At 45.8% G+C, this 16543-nt stretch overlaps 1 protein-coding gene across 3 annotated transcripts in view; it reads left to right on the top strand.

The window, feature by feature from the left end:
• Positions 1-16543, top strand: part of LOC146863797 (uncharacterized) — a 317162-nt gene that overhangs the window by 188995 nt on the left and 111624 nt on the right. For all 3 annotated transcript variants that reach the window (XM_085628095.1, XM_085628101.1, XM_085628105.1), the window contains one exon: positions 3347-3535. In XM_085628095.1, the coding sequence (XP_085484221.1) occupies positions 3347-3535 (189 nt within the window). The remainder of the gene's footprint in view (positions 1-3346; positions 3536-16543) is intronic.

Raw genomic sequence — 16543 nt, 5'->3', positions numbered from 1 at the left:
CGCCAAGCTGGCGCTGTATCAACAATGCATAGCGCAATGGTGATAATTATTCCAGTGATTGCTGTGTTTTCCATGGAACATCGCTGGTTTTCCAGTGATGTTCCATGGGAAACGGCGATATCCTTGGTGATAGGGCCTGTGGTCTTAGCCACACAATCCACCCCCCATGTTAGGTATAGCTTAGTCAGGAATTTAACAGACGTTAAATTCCTGCGTTGAGGCATACTTAACGCAATTTCAAATATCGCTAACCCTCGTTGTTAATATGACGTAGCTGGGTTAGCGATATTTTCCCATGGTGTTTTGTCAGGCACGCCTCCTTTCCATCTCATTAGCGATGTGATGGGAGGCGTGCTGACAAGGGGCGCTAATGCAAGGAAACACGCGCTAGTGTGTCCTTGTTGATAATGCGATAATATTATCGCCCCTTTTCGCCCGAAAACGGGCTCTAAAGCGACGATAATATTAACGCCGCCCCTTGTTGATATGCCCCATTATGTTTTGTTTTTACAATCGTCATGATGGATAGGTTGCGCCCATTGAAAGACTTGCACCCTAGGTGGTGGGGGTGAAACAGAACCTCCAGGAAATATGGGGCATATTTACAAGGCGGCGATTGAAAATTATCGCCACTTTTGCGGGCGCTTTCGGCCGAAAAGCAGCGATAATTTTATCGCTTAATTAGCAAGGTCACGCTAACGCGTGAAACCTTGCATTAGCGCACCTATTCTTAACGCCCAGCTTTGCATCTCTAACGAGATGCAAAGTGGGCGTTCCTGACCTGACATGACAGGAGAAATGTCGCTAAGCGACATTTCTTCTTATATCTTCTTATCTTCTTATATCAAGCCCCACGCTATGAAGCATAGCGGCAGAAAAAGTAGCGATAACCCCTGTTATCGCTACCTTCCTTACGCCTGCTTCAGGACTGACTTAGCCATGATATCCTATGGAAGGTGGATATCATGGCTAAGTTTGTGAGTCCCTATCAACAAGCTAACGCCACATTTCGTGAGATTATCGCTGGGTTTCCAGCGATAATCTCACGTTAGGCAGTTAGCGCTAGGATTTTTATCGCTTTTGAGAAAAGCGTTGCTAATAGCACGCTATCTCAGCGATAAAAATCCACGCTAGCCGGCGATAATTATACTAGCGCTAAGTGCGCTTAGCAAAAATTATCGCCGGTTGTTACTGATATACCCCTATGTACTCTATTCTGGTGTTGAAGGCAAGTGAGTGCTATGCCTCACCACCAAAAAACAATGTCAGACGTAAGGACAAACTGAAGGTACATGAAGTAGCCACCACCTGCAAGGGAGGACAACCCGTTCACAGTAAAGATCAGAAGAAGAAACTAGCAGAACAAGGTGCGTGGGGGAAATCAATTTGAGAAAAATAAGAATGAATAAATAAACTATTTGAAATTACTGCCACCCCCTATGAGGAGGCGAAGGTTAATGCAATGGTGTCTTCAGCTATTTAAAAGCCCGTCATTGAGACCCATGTCTTAGGTTCCTTGCATGCTCAATACTCTGTTTGCCACGCTTTGTAAATGTTGCGATCACAACGGTGGCTCGTGCAGAAAGGCATGGGGGTATATTATCAAGGGCATTCTCGTCGCTTTAGCGTCACTTTTTGCCGCTAAAGCGGCGATATTCTTATCGCCCTATTAACAAGGCGGCGCTATCATGCTTCAGTGCATGTTAGCAGCCCATTTCGGAACGCATCTCATGACAGCGATAAATATCGCTAATGAGATGTAAAGTAGGCGTTCCCTCCTAAGTCAACATGTAAAATTTTTGCAAAACCAACATCGCTGTATCAACAACGCTGCCCCTGGACAGCGAAGCGATAACAAAACGTGCGCTAGGCCCCCATTATCGCATGATTACAACGCCAGACAAAAACCTGACTTACCATTTATGCCTATGGGAGGTGGATTGTAAGGCTGAGTCCACACTCCCCTATTACCAAGCTTGGCATTAGTGCTGTGAAATCATCGCAGGATTTCACACGCTAATGCTCATTATCGCAGTCTATCGCAGGATTTCACATCGCCTGTCAGCTAAGCGTTGCTAATACGCCGCTGACACGGCGATGAAATCCAGCGATAATTTAAATCGCGCTAAGCGCGTTTAGCGATAATTATCGCTTGTCCTTGGTAGTATGCCCCCTAGTGTCTACGCCATATGAAGTGAATCTGAGGTGCGCTGTATGGGTTGGGGCCACCAGCAGTGACTGTGCTCATAGAAGGCTGTAAGAAGTTAGTGGGACCTCGGTCTCAAGTTTAGCAAATGAGGAGCAGCTCTGTCCAGCAAGGGGCAGAAGGTGTTTGAAATTGCCGGCCAGATGAGGCCGAAGTTAGAGGGCATTGATGGAGGTCTGTGTCTGGGCAGCTGAAAAAGACTGGACAACAGTATATTAGGTAGAAGCAGGGTTGAACCTTGCAACCACCAGTGGAAGAAAGAAGCCTTAGTTGTGTGGTGGGACATTCCAGCAGGTCTCAGTTGAGGTTGCAGCGGACCGGCGTGGGTGGATGGCAGACAGTGTTATTGGGAATCGGTGGACTCTGGGTCCCCACAATGGAGGGTGCGCAGGTTCCTGAAGAAATGCACTGCTCAGAAGAACATGTCCTTGAATGAGCACCTCTGGTGAGTTGTGCTGATGGACAGGGTGGGTCCTAGTCCGGATTTGCCGATACCACAGCAGCAACGGCTTTCCCCGGGGTCCTCATTTCAGGTGTATAAAGTGAAAAGAAAGTAATACCTTAGTAGCATTGTCCTTGTCAAATCTCCTCTGCAAAGGACTGTCAACAGGGCTCACAAGTCCCTGGAAAAGGCTGGCCTTTCAGAATATCAACTCTAGGAATACCGTGCTACAAGAATGCTTTGTAGCAAAATGTTTGACAACCAAAAAATTGTGGAATATATGAGAAACTATAAATTAATTATTCTTAACTCCTCATCTATGTAACTTCTGTGTGTGTGTGTCTGTGTGTGTGTGTGTGTCTGTGTGTGTGTGTGTGTGTATTTTGTATGAAATTAGGTTTGTTAGATGCAAATGCAGCGTTCCTACCAGTTGTACTATGAGGGAAACGTATGAATGCCACTTATAAGGAAATGCAGTACATTTCAGGATATTTGAGAAACACATCAAATCGTTATACCTTGTGGCTTTATAGTGCTATTTTATCTAGTGAGTAAATTACAGTGCTGCTGCCTATTATTATTGTTTAATAGCATCTCACTGCAGTCTGTGCACGGTGGAGCCCTCTTCCACTCAGGATCACATGAGCCAACCTTCCTTAAGCTCCTCATAGACTTCTAATGTTACTTTTATTTTTCAGAAAGATGCCAAAAGCCAATAACTGGAGGGTCAGCTCTTCGCTTCTCCCCCTCAAAAGAATGGTACGATCGTGGAGAATGGGCGTATGTGACATGCGTTGAGGGGTACCAAACATTAACACCATCGATACTGTGCAGAGAAAAAGATGTGAGTTCTCTAAGTGAATGGAACGAGACGCCCACCTGCATTGGTAAGTGCACCGCACCTTTCTATTTTGTCTTGTTCTTCCAGACACAGATATTAGAGTCAAATGCCGGAATTAATGCTGCTCTGAACACTGGTATTATATTCTGACCAAAGTGTTATCAGTCTTAGCACACATTTGTTAGACTGTCACACTTGCCTTATTGTTAGACGGCGCCTCTGAGGACAACACACCGAAACTGCAAGTTGTGCAAAAGTCTGCAAGTGGAGCAGTTTTCGTCTTGCCTTGCCTGCATCAGTGTGGAGAGCTCATCTGGACATCCCTTCAATTTCTGCCTCAGCTCCTCGCCGGACCCGCTGCGCGGGTCCCGCTTCGTTGTTTCTGGTTACCTGACTGGTGGTGAGCCTGCCTCCTGCTCTTGAGCCGCCCCAACTGATTTAGACTGCCGTTGTCTGTGTGTGCGTGTGGACGGGACCACAGGGCTGCGAGCTGACCCGCAGGGACTCAGTGTACCAGGAGTCCCTGCGTGAGGCCGAGACCCGCAACACCTGGGTCGCTCTCCCTGCTTGCCCCGCCCCCGCCACACCATTGTCCTCATTACTGGCCTTTCTCCCCGCTGCGCGGGAGCGCGCAGGAGCGCCCGGGGCTAAGCCCGGGCAAAGGGCGGGCCGTCTAAGGCTGTCCAAGGACGTACAGGGACGGGCCGGGCCCTTTCTCTTACATTGCGGACTTGAGGACTTACAGCACGTCTTAATGATCTATCTGAGCAGATTTTCTTAAGTAGTTATTTTGTGGAATTTAATATTTATTCCTTTTTTGTTTCCTTAGTATTTTAAACTGTATATTCTTTGAATAATGCCGCCATTAACTAGGAAGGGTAGGCAGGTCACAGTAAAGTCAGGCAGTGGTAAAGTCACCGGAACTTTAGATGATTTTATTATCCGGGCTACGGGGATACTGGAGAAAGAAATCGCCCTTACAGAAAAACGTTTGTCTTTGGATCTTGTCACGGGCAAACGCTCATCCTTGGGACGGATTGGCTCTGTGGTTACTCCGGAAAAAAGCAAAACTAATGATCTGGAAGCTAGCCCCAATCTAGTAGTAATCCCAGACTCCCAAGAAATATCTAGGGGGATGTTGTAGTGGATTGTCCATTAGAAGATCACACTGCATCGGATATTAGCGGGGACGGTAAGCTGTGCACTAACTCGAGTTTGTTGGAGCCTGCCCCCTTACAACGTCAAGCTCTGGACCATGTCAAAGCAGTTATACAAACCAGAAAACGTAAAAGAGGGAGGGGTCAGATGAAGGGAAAGGGAATACGGTCGGGGAATCCCGGTTATCCGCCTATTTGCTGTAAAAATCGCAATAATGATGAACTGTTTGGACACATTGAAACTTTGTTAAAAAGCCTCTTGATGCCCCTCATAGAGAGAACACAAATTGTCAATCTAAAATTAGATCAATTAGAGCTCTTATTATCAGTTAATACACACTCACTGGATACTTTGGTTAAAAATAGTAAATCTCCTGAGTCCCCGGAGATTTGCATTGCTACAAAGAAGGGTTCTCAAAAAACCTCTACCCAAAACTCAAGCAAATCATCCCAATCCTCCATATCTGGTGATACTCAGCGAATCCCCGCTCAGACAACTTTAACTAAACCCACACTGGTGGTTGATGCGGCCTCTCAGCTAATGTCTGAGATAGCCGTAGCAACAACACCGATCCCAACTACATCTATGCCGGTGGTAGCACTGGGAGCTAAACCAACTTTATCAAGTGGAATATTAGTCTCGGGTAAAAAAGCTCCTCTAAGTAAACCAATTTGTGTAAACATACCCCCCGATTCTGCCCCTTTTATGGTAATCCTGACAGGGGTCCCGGTGGTTGCACCGAATAAACACGAATCAAGTCAGGACTTATTAAACAAAGTTATATTCTGGCTTAATAATAATAGACCACTTCCCCCAGCCTCTGCCACAAAAATATTAGGTGTACGAAGGGTTCCTTGGGTTGGACCAAGCAAGAAGGATTTAGAGGGGGACTGTATTCTTATCAATTTTAGGGATAGGTGGGTTAAAGACCTAATTTGCGATAAAGCAAGGTTTGCTAGAATGGGGGACATCCAATGTATAGGCCTTGAATACTTTTATCCCAACCTATATCATGTTTCACCAAGTAATTGTTACTCTGGGCCAGGATTGCAGGGAAATGGTCACTCTGGGCCAAGACTGCAGGGAAATAGTCACCCTGGATGGATACAGAACAAAACTATATTTCGACCCCCCCCCAAACCATCCTGGTATGAGGTACCAGGGTGATGGATGCCCTATGGGGCCTATAAGTTTTAGTAACACTATGCAACTACCTTATGATCAACCAGAAATGATAGTTCAGGGGGAGGAATATCTAGGGTGGATGCCAAATAGCAACATTCCCCTAAGAAACCGTTTTGACCCATTGGTGGGAATGGAGGGTCTAGATTGACCATCAGACAAAAAAAAGGAAAATGTATCACCTATATCAGACTTGGCTATAGGGGAAAACGAGGGGGTAAGCCAGAAGGATAATTCGGTGGTGGATGTCACCGATCTCAATGTAGGGTCTAATATACTTTTGGATACACAGGTGATCAGTATCTCAGGCCGTGAGCCAAATCTATTGATTATTGAGCACGACCAGACAAGCTTAAAAGAGCCTGTGGACGATAACCAAGGGGAACCTACGTTGTGTCTAATGTCATGGAATATTGCCGGTCTTGCGGGTAGACTAGAGGAGGAAGGTTGGTTGGACTATGTGGGTAGCCAGGACATTCTGTGCTTCCAGGAGACATGGAGCAGAACGGGTGAGGAAATTGATGGTTTTCAATCTTTTAACGTCCTGGCGGTACCATCACCAGCGGGGAGGGCTAGGGGCGGGATAATGACAGCACTCTCTATCAAACTTAAGAACTTGATAATTTTAAAGATAGCGGACACTCCCTGGTTCCAACTGCTAGTGCTTGAAAATCTGTTCCCCGAGCCCTTGTTGTTAATCAACTGGTACCATAATGTTTTTGACAGGAATGATGTAACCACAATTCAGAGTTTGGAGGACGCAATAAGCAAGGCTCGTAGTGAACGACCTCCATTATTCGTTGTTTGGGTTGGTGATTTTAATTCTTCATTGTGCAAATTTGGTGGTTCAAATGTGTGTGGTCTTGAGGATTTAAATAAACAACCTTTGATGCATTTTAAACACACGCCCCAGGGGGATGCCTTAAATAATATTATTGTTCTAAATGTTTATGTATGGTAGAGCCCTGGGCAGCCCCAGACATTTCGCCAATACCAACCTTTCATGGATCAAGAGGTGCAACAAGCACTATTGATTTTATTTTTGTGTCCAGTAACTTCCTGCTTTATGTCAATAGACTTGAGATAATAGCTAATGCTGCAAGCGACCATAACCCCTTAAAGCTATCTCTGCGTATCCCTACTAGTGGGAAACACTCGGTCTGGGATCAGCCTATAAAATATAATAAGAATCAGGGCGTTACCATGAAGTGGGGTAAAATAGATGCTGTAGGTCTAGAGGCGAAGATTTTTAATGACTGTAAGACTGAAATCGACTTATGTCAAATGTCAATATTAGACCCAGAAAAGGTTATTGGGAGCTTTGAAAAATTATGTGGGCATGTGGCTGAGTATCTTACAAAACCAGCAGGGAAAAAGAATATAAAGTGTTTCAGATGGTTCGACTCCGCATGCTCCGCCTCACATAAATCCCTAAAAGCGGCCCTTATGCAAAAACCAAGGAATAAAGACTTGGTAAGATCAACTAGGAAAGCCTATAAAGAGGCTATTATAAAGAGGAAGCAGGAGTTAAAAAATTGTGCCTGGGAAGATTTAGAAAAGGCTTCTGAGCTAAGAGATAGTAGGCTCTTTTGGGACGTAGTAAATCGTCCCCTGTTTAAAAGTGATACCAAGGAAAGCATAGTGATGCAGGTCACTGGTGAATCCTGGGAAGTTCACTTTGGTAACATTTTTAATCCCAAGGCATTATCACCCTCGGATTTGTTGGATGACCCAGGAATTTTGGTAGTACCATCTACAGCTTCGCTTCTTAGCTCCTCGCTTACACTGGAGGAGGTTGAAGAAGCTCTGAGGAAAGGTACATCATTAAAAGCTCCGGGCCCTGATGCTGTTCCTTTGGACTTATTCAAGCACAATATGGAAGTATGGGCCCCGTTGCTGTTAAATGTCTTCAGGGCTGTGGTTGTTGGTAGTATTCCTGTATCATGGAAGAAGGCAGTGGTGGTGCCGATTTTTAAGAAGGGCGATAGGTGTGACCCCCGATGCTATCGACCTATATCGTTGATTGATGCATCATGTAAGTTATTGGGAAGGGTCATTTTGGCCAGACTGGAAACGTGGGCTGATTCTGTTGGTTTAATTGTGAACTCCCAGTATGGATTTAGAAGTGGGAAGGGGACGGTCGAACAGTGTTTAAATTTGGCGCTGATTATTACAAAGTACATGAAGGCAAGGAATTCTGCAATTTACCTTGCCTTCATGGACTTGTCTAGCGCGTTTGACACTGTTTGCAGAAGTAAGCTATGGCAGATGATGGATAGTATGGGCTTTGAAGAACCGTTGGTTACGCTGCTCCGCAGATTGCATGCTGCAACATCCGTGGCCATAAGGTTTGGACCTGGGGGTGAAATAACAAAACCGATTCCCTCAACTGAGGGGGTCCGTCAAGGGTGCATTTTGGCACCTTTATTATTCTTGGTGTATACAAATGGATTGGAGAAGCATTTGCTGGACCATTGTTGTGATTTTCCAAAGGTAAATGGTAGGAGTATTCCCATATTGTCATATGCAGATGACACTGTTTTAATGACCCTCACTGGAAATAGCATGCAGACATGCTTAGATGCTTTTAACACCTTCATGTTGGACCTTGACCTAAAGGTAAATTTTGCAAAATCCTTTGCTATGGTCTGTGGCCCAAAAGGGTCAAAATCTAGGAAATTTGTGGTGAATAACTTCACCATTGAAAAGGTGGATAACTTTAACTACCTGGGAAATCTCTTCAACAACAAATTAAGTTGGGCCCCATTAATGAAGACTCGAGTCCAGAGTACTACTCGCTCTATAGAAGGTCTTTTCCGTTTTTGTGGCAAGTTGGGTCAAAAACCTGTTGCGCATCTCAAAACCCTATATACATCTAAATGTCTATCTGTGGCCACTTATGGGGCAGGAGTATGGGGGACTGAGAATCCTTCAGTCATACAGGTGATGGAAAACAAATTTTTAAAACGGGTATTACTGATTCCATCGGGTTCATCAAATACCTTCTGCCACAACGAAATGGGAATGACCAAAGTGACTGATATTATCCGCCTGTCGCCTTTATTACTATGGTGCAAAATATGGTTATCGGACGACCTCCAACTTTCTAGAGAAATTCTTTTAGATTGTATGAGCCTGGATAATGTAAAACAGATTCCCTGGCTGTCATATGTTAGTGACATGTTGCATAAGATAGGTTTGGGCCATGTTTATGAAAATCCTGAAAATATTCAGGGAAACATAAAAACCCAAATTAAAGCATGTTATTGGAAATTTTTAGATACATCTAGTTTGGGAGGCCCAACAAGTCATGCATCTAAGGTTCGGCATCAGTTTTATTTAACTTTTTCGACTAATGTCCAATGGCGGTTTTATCTTACAAAGCTTAGACTAAATACACTCCATTTCCTTTTTGCTTTCCCTAAACAAGGGGGTTGGTGTGAGAGGCTACCCCCCTGTCCTTGTAACAATAGAGTCAGTCAAAGTACTATACACGTTGTCCTTTTTTGTTCTTTATACCAGGAACCTAGGATTAGATTCATTAAACCTATCCTGAAGGGGCGGCAACCATGTACCTATAATGAAGGCTATGACTACTTGTTGTCACTATCTTCTGTTGAAGTTTGTTGTGCTATGTTGAACTTCATACGAGTGTCGCTCCGGATTAGGAAACGTTATGGATAATCTAGCTTAGATCTGTAATCTCCCATTGGATTTTTTGTACTTATGCTGTATGACGGTCTCTCAACTAAAATTTTGTTTCATTGATGGCTCATTTTAACCATGTATTTTATGCTTTTAATTTTGTGCTTTTATGATTCTCTGTATGAATCGAATAAAGATATTGAACGAACGAACGACTATCCAGGTCTCCCAAACTTTGAACGAGACATTGGTCTCTAATGGCAATGAAAATCTTTTTTCTCTAGTATCGGATCTTTCATAGATGCTTGAATCATTCCCCGTCGTCGAAGTGGGAGTACCACTGCACCATATTAAAGCGGTATGTATCACTATCGTAGGCTATAATGGAAATTAACAATCACTTCAATAGCCTATCTAAGTCCTTTTTAAAAGAGGACGAAAGTTTAACTATAACCAGTCAGGCAACAGCAACGTGTAGTATACTCCCAAGAGAGTCCCTCAGATTTTCGACTGCACATCGTGTGATGGGAGTCTCCCTGAGCTCTGCTCAGTTTATTCTTCAAACAAACACATTTCAAGAAGATTCTTCTCAGGTCAGATATATATTTCTCATATTATATCAGCCTCGGATTACTGTGTCGGAGCATTCAAAGAGAGGTTTATTCAAGCAATGCTGCACCTGTGGTAAGAAAAGATTCCAATCTGATGATGCCCATAATCAGTGCATGTATTGTCTGTATCCTGAGCACACAGTCAAAGACTGTAATTTGCTGCACTTTCTCCCAGAAAACCCTGAAGGACCGGGATGGAAGACTACTGTTGTGGTTCCAGCGACTTAAGACAAAAGATCGCCCTGTCTCTGAGGAAGAGAGTAATGACTCCAAGGTCTGAAAAATCTCATGAAAGAGATAGAGCCTATGAAAAGAAGCCTTCCGAGCCACCTAAAGAGGCCCTTAGAAAATCTCACCATGAGACACCTAAACATCTTTAAAAAACTGAGCAGAAGTTACCAAAGAAACCTTCTTCAAAGGTTCCTTCAGAACCCTCAACACCATCTGTAAGAGAAGTTTGTCTCAAAAATTCTTCAATATCTCTTCTGTCAGTGATAGGAGGATTTTCTGTGGAAAAAAATAAAATTTCTTCTATTCCATCACTGTCGACGACGGCACCGTCATCAATGACATCAACGACCTTAATGTCCACATTCTCTTCAGCGGCGTCACCGATGATAATATCGCTATCTCCGGCAGTGTCAAATACCATAGTTACCTACAGCTACTGTCGAAGATAACATTGTCGAAGAAGACGGCCTCAGGGTCTCCGACTCCATCTGCGAAACACTCATCAAAGCCCTGTCGACAACGATCTCATCAATGAAGATATCAATGACAGCGGATCCGTCAAAAATAGCACTGTCAGCGGAAGCATTGTCGTCCAGAACACTGTCGACAACAACATCGTCGTCGAGAACACCGTTGAAGGCAATTTTGTCAAAAAAGTCAACTGTAATAGCGGAAAAAGCTAAGAAAACTTTGTCAACGAAGGAACTACTGTCGATGGATGCACAAATTTCATCATCCCCAAAGGCACCTAACACCTTTGATTCCTGTGTCAGATATGTCGCGGTCTGGAATAACTAACCCTGATGTGATCCTTCCAATTCACACCTCTCCAAGTAAAGTGTCACCATTTCTACCTGCCCATTTACTGGATGAAGAAACTGAAGATGAGGGCCTCTTTGGAGCTGCTCATAGCCCTTCAGAATTGCAGGTTAAATGTCAGGGGTATGATAACGATGAAGACCAGTACAGTCTAGAAGAAACCTATACACAGCAGTGCTCTGCATATAAATGTGACACTGTCAACAGAATCATTCCATCCAAATGCCACTGGAATTAGTTACCAACCTCCAGAACATGCTTCAAGATTCTTACAAGCTGTTCCCTGAAACCGTGACATCTGAGCCTACACCACTATTACAAGCACCAATGAGGTCTCCACAACTGCAAATACCCCCACCTCATCCATGCACATTGCAGATATCATTTACTCCTCTGTCATCTCTACCATTGGCGGACCAGCCAGCAAATGATCCTGACACTTCAGAAGGGGATCAAGAGGAAAGAGAAATAAGGGATCAGCCTCAACTGCTACTGAGTGAGATAACTACTTAATACCGACACCATTTCCTCCAGTAGAGTCGCCGCCGGAAGATATAGGTGGCTTCTATAATATCATGATGAGGGCAACAAAGTGGTTTCAGTTACCTGTGATCACTAAACAGACATACTGTTTCTTTATGATTTTAAAGAACCTATAAAAAAGTCGGCAGCCTTGCCCAGATTAGACAAAAAGTATAAGGCATCAGATAATGCGCCAGCATGTCTATTGCGTCACCTCAAACTAGAATCAGTCATCAGCCAGGCAGCCCAAAGGCGCTTGAAGAACCTTTCCACCCTTATCACAACACCCCCAGATAGGGATGGGTGCCGCCTTGACAATATTGGCAAACGATTCTCTAGTATGGCAGTGTGAGCAGGCAATTCCCTGGCAATACTAGTAATATTTGACCAGCAGATGTGGTCTGATATGGCACAATATCTGCATAAATAATAGACTGTGCCATTGACTTCTCCTCAACAGCCTTCTGGCAATTAGCAGGCTAGCAGTGCTTAGAAGGCACGGCTGGCTGAAAGCGACATTATTCAGACCAGAAGTCCAAAGTAAAATCTTGGATATCCCGTACAATGGAGAGGCATTGTTCCGAAAACATATTGATGAAGTTCGACAAGCTAATAAGGCCGATACCGACACTGCCAAATTCCCGGAAACTTCACAAATGAAGATGTATCCCTTTAGAGGTGCTAGGGACAGAAGTTCTTTCTAATATAGAGGAGGATTCCAAGCTTATCGGCAGCAATATCAGCATTATCAAGGACAATATCGCCCCAATATACAGAACAGTACAGACAACCTCCTTTGGCGGCATACAAACAGCCAAGAAGAGGAAAGCAGCCCACCAGAGGATGAGACACTGCTAGAAAGCAATGATCTTACACCCCCCAACTTTCACAGAACATCTTGGGGGTCGTATTTCCCACTATCTCCACCAATGGTGCTTCATAACAACCGAAAAATGTGTCCTGGACATCATAGCTCGGGGGCATACCATCAAATTAACCAACATACCACCAAATATCCCACCCAAAGGAGCACCACCTCCCCATCTAAAACAACTACTGGTAAAAATATCTATCATGTTGGAAAAAGCTGCAATAGAGAGGTCCGAATGTCTCAGGAGGGAATTGGGTTCTACACCCATTTCTTCTTCATCAGGAAAAAAACGTCAGGGTCCTTGCGCCCTATCTCATATTGTCAGACGCTGAAAATATACTTGAAAAAACAGTCATTTCATATGGTCTCCCTGCAGGGCATTTTACGCCTTCTCAATCATGACGACCACATGTCAGCTCTCAACCTTCTAGATGCATTCTTCCATTTCCCGATTCACCCCAATTATTGAAAGTATTTACAATTCCAGGTAGCTGGCACTCACTACCAGTTCATGGTTCTCCCTTACGGACTAAAGCCTGCCCCAAGTGTATTCACCAAATTTATGGCAACCTGTGACCAGCCCACCTGAAACAAAAAGTATTCTCATACTTGGACGATTGGTTAATAAAGGCACCAACCCCTCAACAAGCCACAGTGGATACGAAACTATGCCTCTCAGTATTAAAAAAACTGGGTCTTACAACAAATTTGCAAAGTAATCTCTCAATCCAAGGTCGACACTGAGGGGCATATTCTCAAGGAGTCATCGCCGAGTTATCGGCACTTTATCGCAGCCAAAGTCACTATAAATGTATCACCCCATTCACAAGCTGGTGCTAACAGCCCATAGCACCAGTTTACCTGCGATAGCAGCCACAAAAAACATCGCCACAGATGACCCCTGATACTATCGCTAATGAGATGCAGAGTAGTCGTTCCTGAGCAAAAAGCCGCATCAACACCCCTTCGCAACATTCTCAACGATCTGCTGCGTTAGCAGCAGCAAATTAACACCTTCTCCGACCTGGTGCAAAGTCGGACGATAGCCTGCACCACAAAATGGAGCCCAGCCCAGAGCCACACCTGAAGGGCAACAGATGCCATGGAGCCATTGATCATGCAGCTCGGAGCCCCAACAGAGCCACAACACTCACTGCCACCACTCCCAGGACCCCCCTTCCCGGGCACCCGCCCCAGGCCAAAGACATGCCACATCAACTACAAAGAATCATGTACCAAATAATCCGCGAGAGAAATATGGACAGAGAGGGGGAGAGAGAGACACAGATAACAGAAGAGATGGACAAGGAGAGAGAGTGACGACAATGCGCACCCAGGCCACACTGCTCACCTGCTGCCACCGGTGTGTCTCCAACCACGTGCCGGTAAGTAGTGCAGTTCACCAGGTCACACATCTGAAACAGATCCGTCATCGGAAACAGAGTCCAGATACATGAATGGCAAAGTACATACAATTGCACAAGACATCATCGCCTGACCGCCCCTGCGCGCCCAGGTAGATGCACCCCAGCCCCTCCCACTGGCCAGCGGTGCAAGCCCGATCCGGCACACCCAGGCAGATGCACCCCAGCCCCTCCAGCCGCCCAGTGGTGCATGCCCACCCCTGCGCACCCAGGCCTCACGGCTCACCTTCTGCCCTTGGCATGTAGAAATGAGGGCTCACCACATGCCCCTGCAAGCCACATGCCCGGGGCCCGCGGACATGGCACCCTCCACATTATGCAGCCCCACTCCGCAGGCCACCAGGTCTCACATTTGATTCTGGGTCTTGATTTCGCCATGGCAGAGGACATACCAGAGCACCCGGTATCATCGCAGGCTGCACACCCGCTCAGCCCTTGAGGTGCCACTAACTCTGTGATCCGGGATGCAACGCTACGTGGCGGTAGGCCCGCGCTGCCCGCTGGCTCTGGCCTACACTGCGGTCCAGTAGGGCACACAAATCCTGAGCAGTCCGGACCGCCGGGACGGGGCATCATCGCAGGCTGCACACCCGATCAGCACTTAAGGTGCTGTGCCCCTACCTCAGTGCATCCAAAGTCACCGTCCCGTGGCGGTGTGCCTGTGCTGGCCGCAATGTATCCGGTGCCACCAAGTCTGTGCCCCAAAGTCATGGACCCTGTATGATTGGGTATCGTGTTGCGGAGGCCATCATGACACCTCAGGGTCCTGGGGAATGTGATGTCGCAGGGCCCGAGGCCCTCATGCCTACAGTAACACCACACGGATGCACCCAGATAGAGAGTGGAAATGGCGTCGAGCACGTGCCCTTTTATTGCCAGAGTCACATGTCAACTTTGATCCTAAAGGGACTTTGATACCATTGTTATAACCCCACCAGGTGTGCCCGGGACTGTGCTTCTATGTCCAGTGTGGGTTCCTTGACTCACACACTTATAGGGGTTATTGGGTAACTCCCCGACCTGGCAGCACCGTGCATACTCTGTACACAATCCACACAACGTGTACTAGTCTGAGCGCCAATCTTCCTGATTATACTAAAAACCCTACCCCTAGACTTCACTCTATTGAGGGATCATGATAAAAAAACTGGCTTCAGTCAAGTTGGATGGGGCACGTTATGCACACTATTATTGCTGCTCAATAGTTCCGTTTTTGAAGGATTTAATTTGGGACACTGTCATGAGGACATGGGTCAGAGTACCTTTTTCACCTGCTGAAGCAATTTTTGAATATCTCGACTGCTGAAGTTGAAAAATGATCTGTGTGTCATTGGCACACATGCAAAGATGAGCACCCACAGTATTGAAGGTTTCTGAAAGCAGGGCAAGATATATGTCGAGGAATAAGGAGGATCATATAGAGCCCTGCGGTGCCCGACAAGAAGCCAAATTAGGCTTAAATTTCAAAGGTGGAAACAAAATGGTCTGAGTATGAAATTACTCAAACCAACTAAGTGATTGAGGGGCTGAGCATAAGTTCATTACTCTGGGGTGCAAGAAGGTATGCTCGATTTTATCGAATCCCTCTTATAGATTGAGTGCAACTAGTGCATCCATTTCGCCTTCATCCACGTTGATTTAAAGTAATCCAGAACTAATGTTATGACTAACTCATTGCTGTGGCCGGCTCTGATGCTGGAGTGCAAAGGATGGTGAAGACTATTGGATTCACTGAATGCGTGGAATTTATTGAACACTGTTTTTTCAAGAACATTTGCAAGTAATTGTTGAAGGGAGGTGGGGTGACCGTTGTTACAATATGTAGAGGAAAGTGTTTTTTTTAAAACTAGTTTCATTATGGTTGCCTTGCAGTATTCTGTTACCCTGCCCTGACTGAGCAGAAGATTAAGGGCCTAATTATGACTCCAGCATTCCGATGGACTATCATAGCCAATGGTGGCGGTCCGAGCCCCGCCGCATCAGCTGTCCGACTGTCTTATTACAAGTTGGGCGGGCGGTCCGCCATGGGACTGCAGCAGCTGCCAGGAATGAGAGATCCCTGGTGGTGTTGTGGTGGTCTTGAGGCCGCAATTTGCTTGGGGGTGCCGCTGCGGCAGAGCCAAGCATATTATGTTACCTCTCTACAACAATTTTCATGGCGGTGAGCCCTCCATGAAAACTGTGGCAGAAAGGATACAAATGGGGGTCCAGAGGACCCCCTGTTGCCTCAGGGCCATGGAGTGCATGCCGGGGGTACATGTTGTGTCCCCCTGTGTGCATGCACCCCAGTTCCTGCACGGGATGGACTGCAACAGTCCCTGCCATCTAGGAACTGCCTTCGACGCTCCTGTTATAGTGCCTTTTTAATAGGCACCACCCTGGAAACGCCAAAGGAGAGCCCGCTAGACCCGGAGAAAACTCCTAATCTGGCAGGTGGTCTGACCACAGGTTTGGTGGTCCTGGAGTGGGCCGCTGGTGTGGCAGCTCGCTCCAGGACCACCGACTCGTAATCAGGCCCAAAACAATAGAGTAACATTTTACTCAGGTACGGGCAAGTTGCTTCATAATGCAGGCAGGGACTAGCTACTGAA

Source organism: Triturus cristatus, chromosome 2_1, assembly GCF_964204655.1.
Source record: "Triturus cristatus chromosome 2_1, aTriCri1.1, whole genome shotgun sequence".
Lineage (NCBI taxonomy): Eukaryota > Metazoa > Chordata > Amphibia > Caudata > Salamandridae > Triturus > Triturus cristatus.
This window is presented reverse-complemented; position numbering and strand designations above follow the sequence as displayed.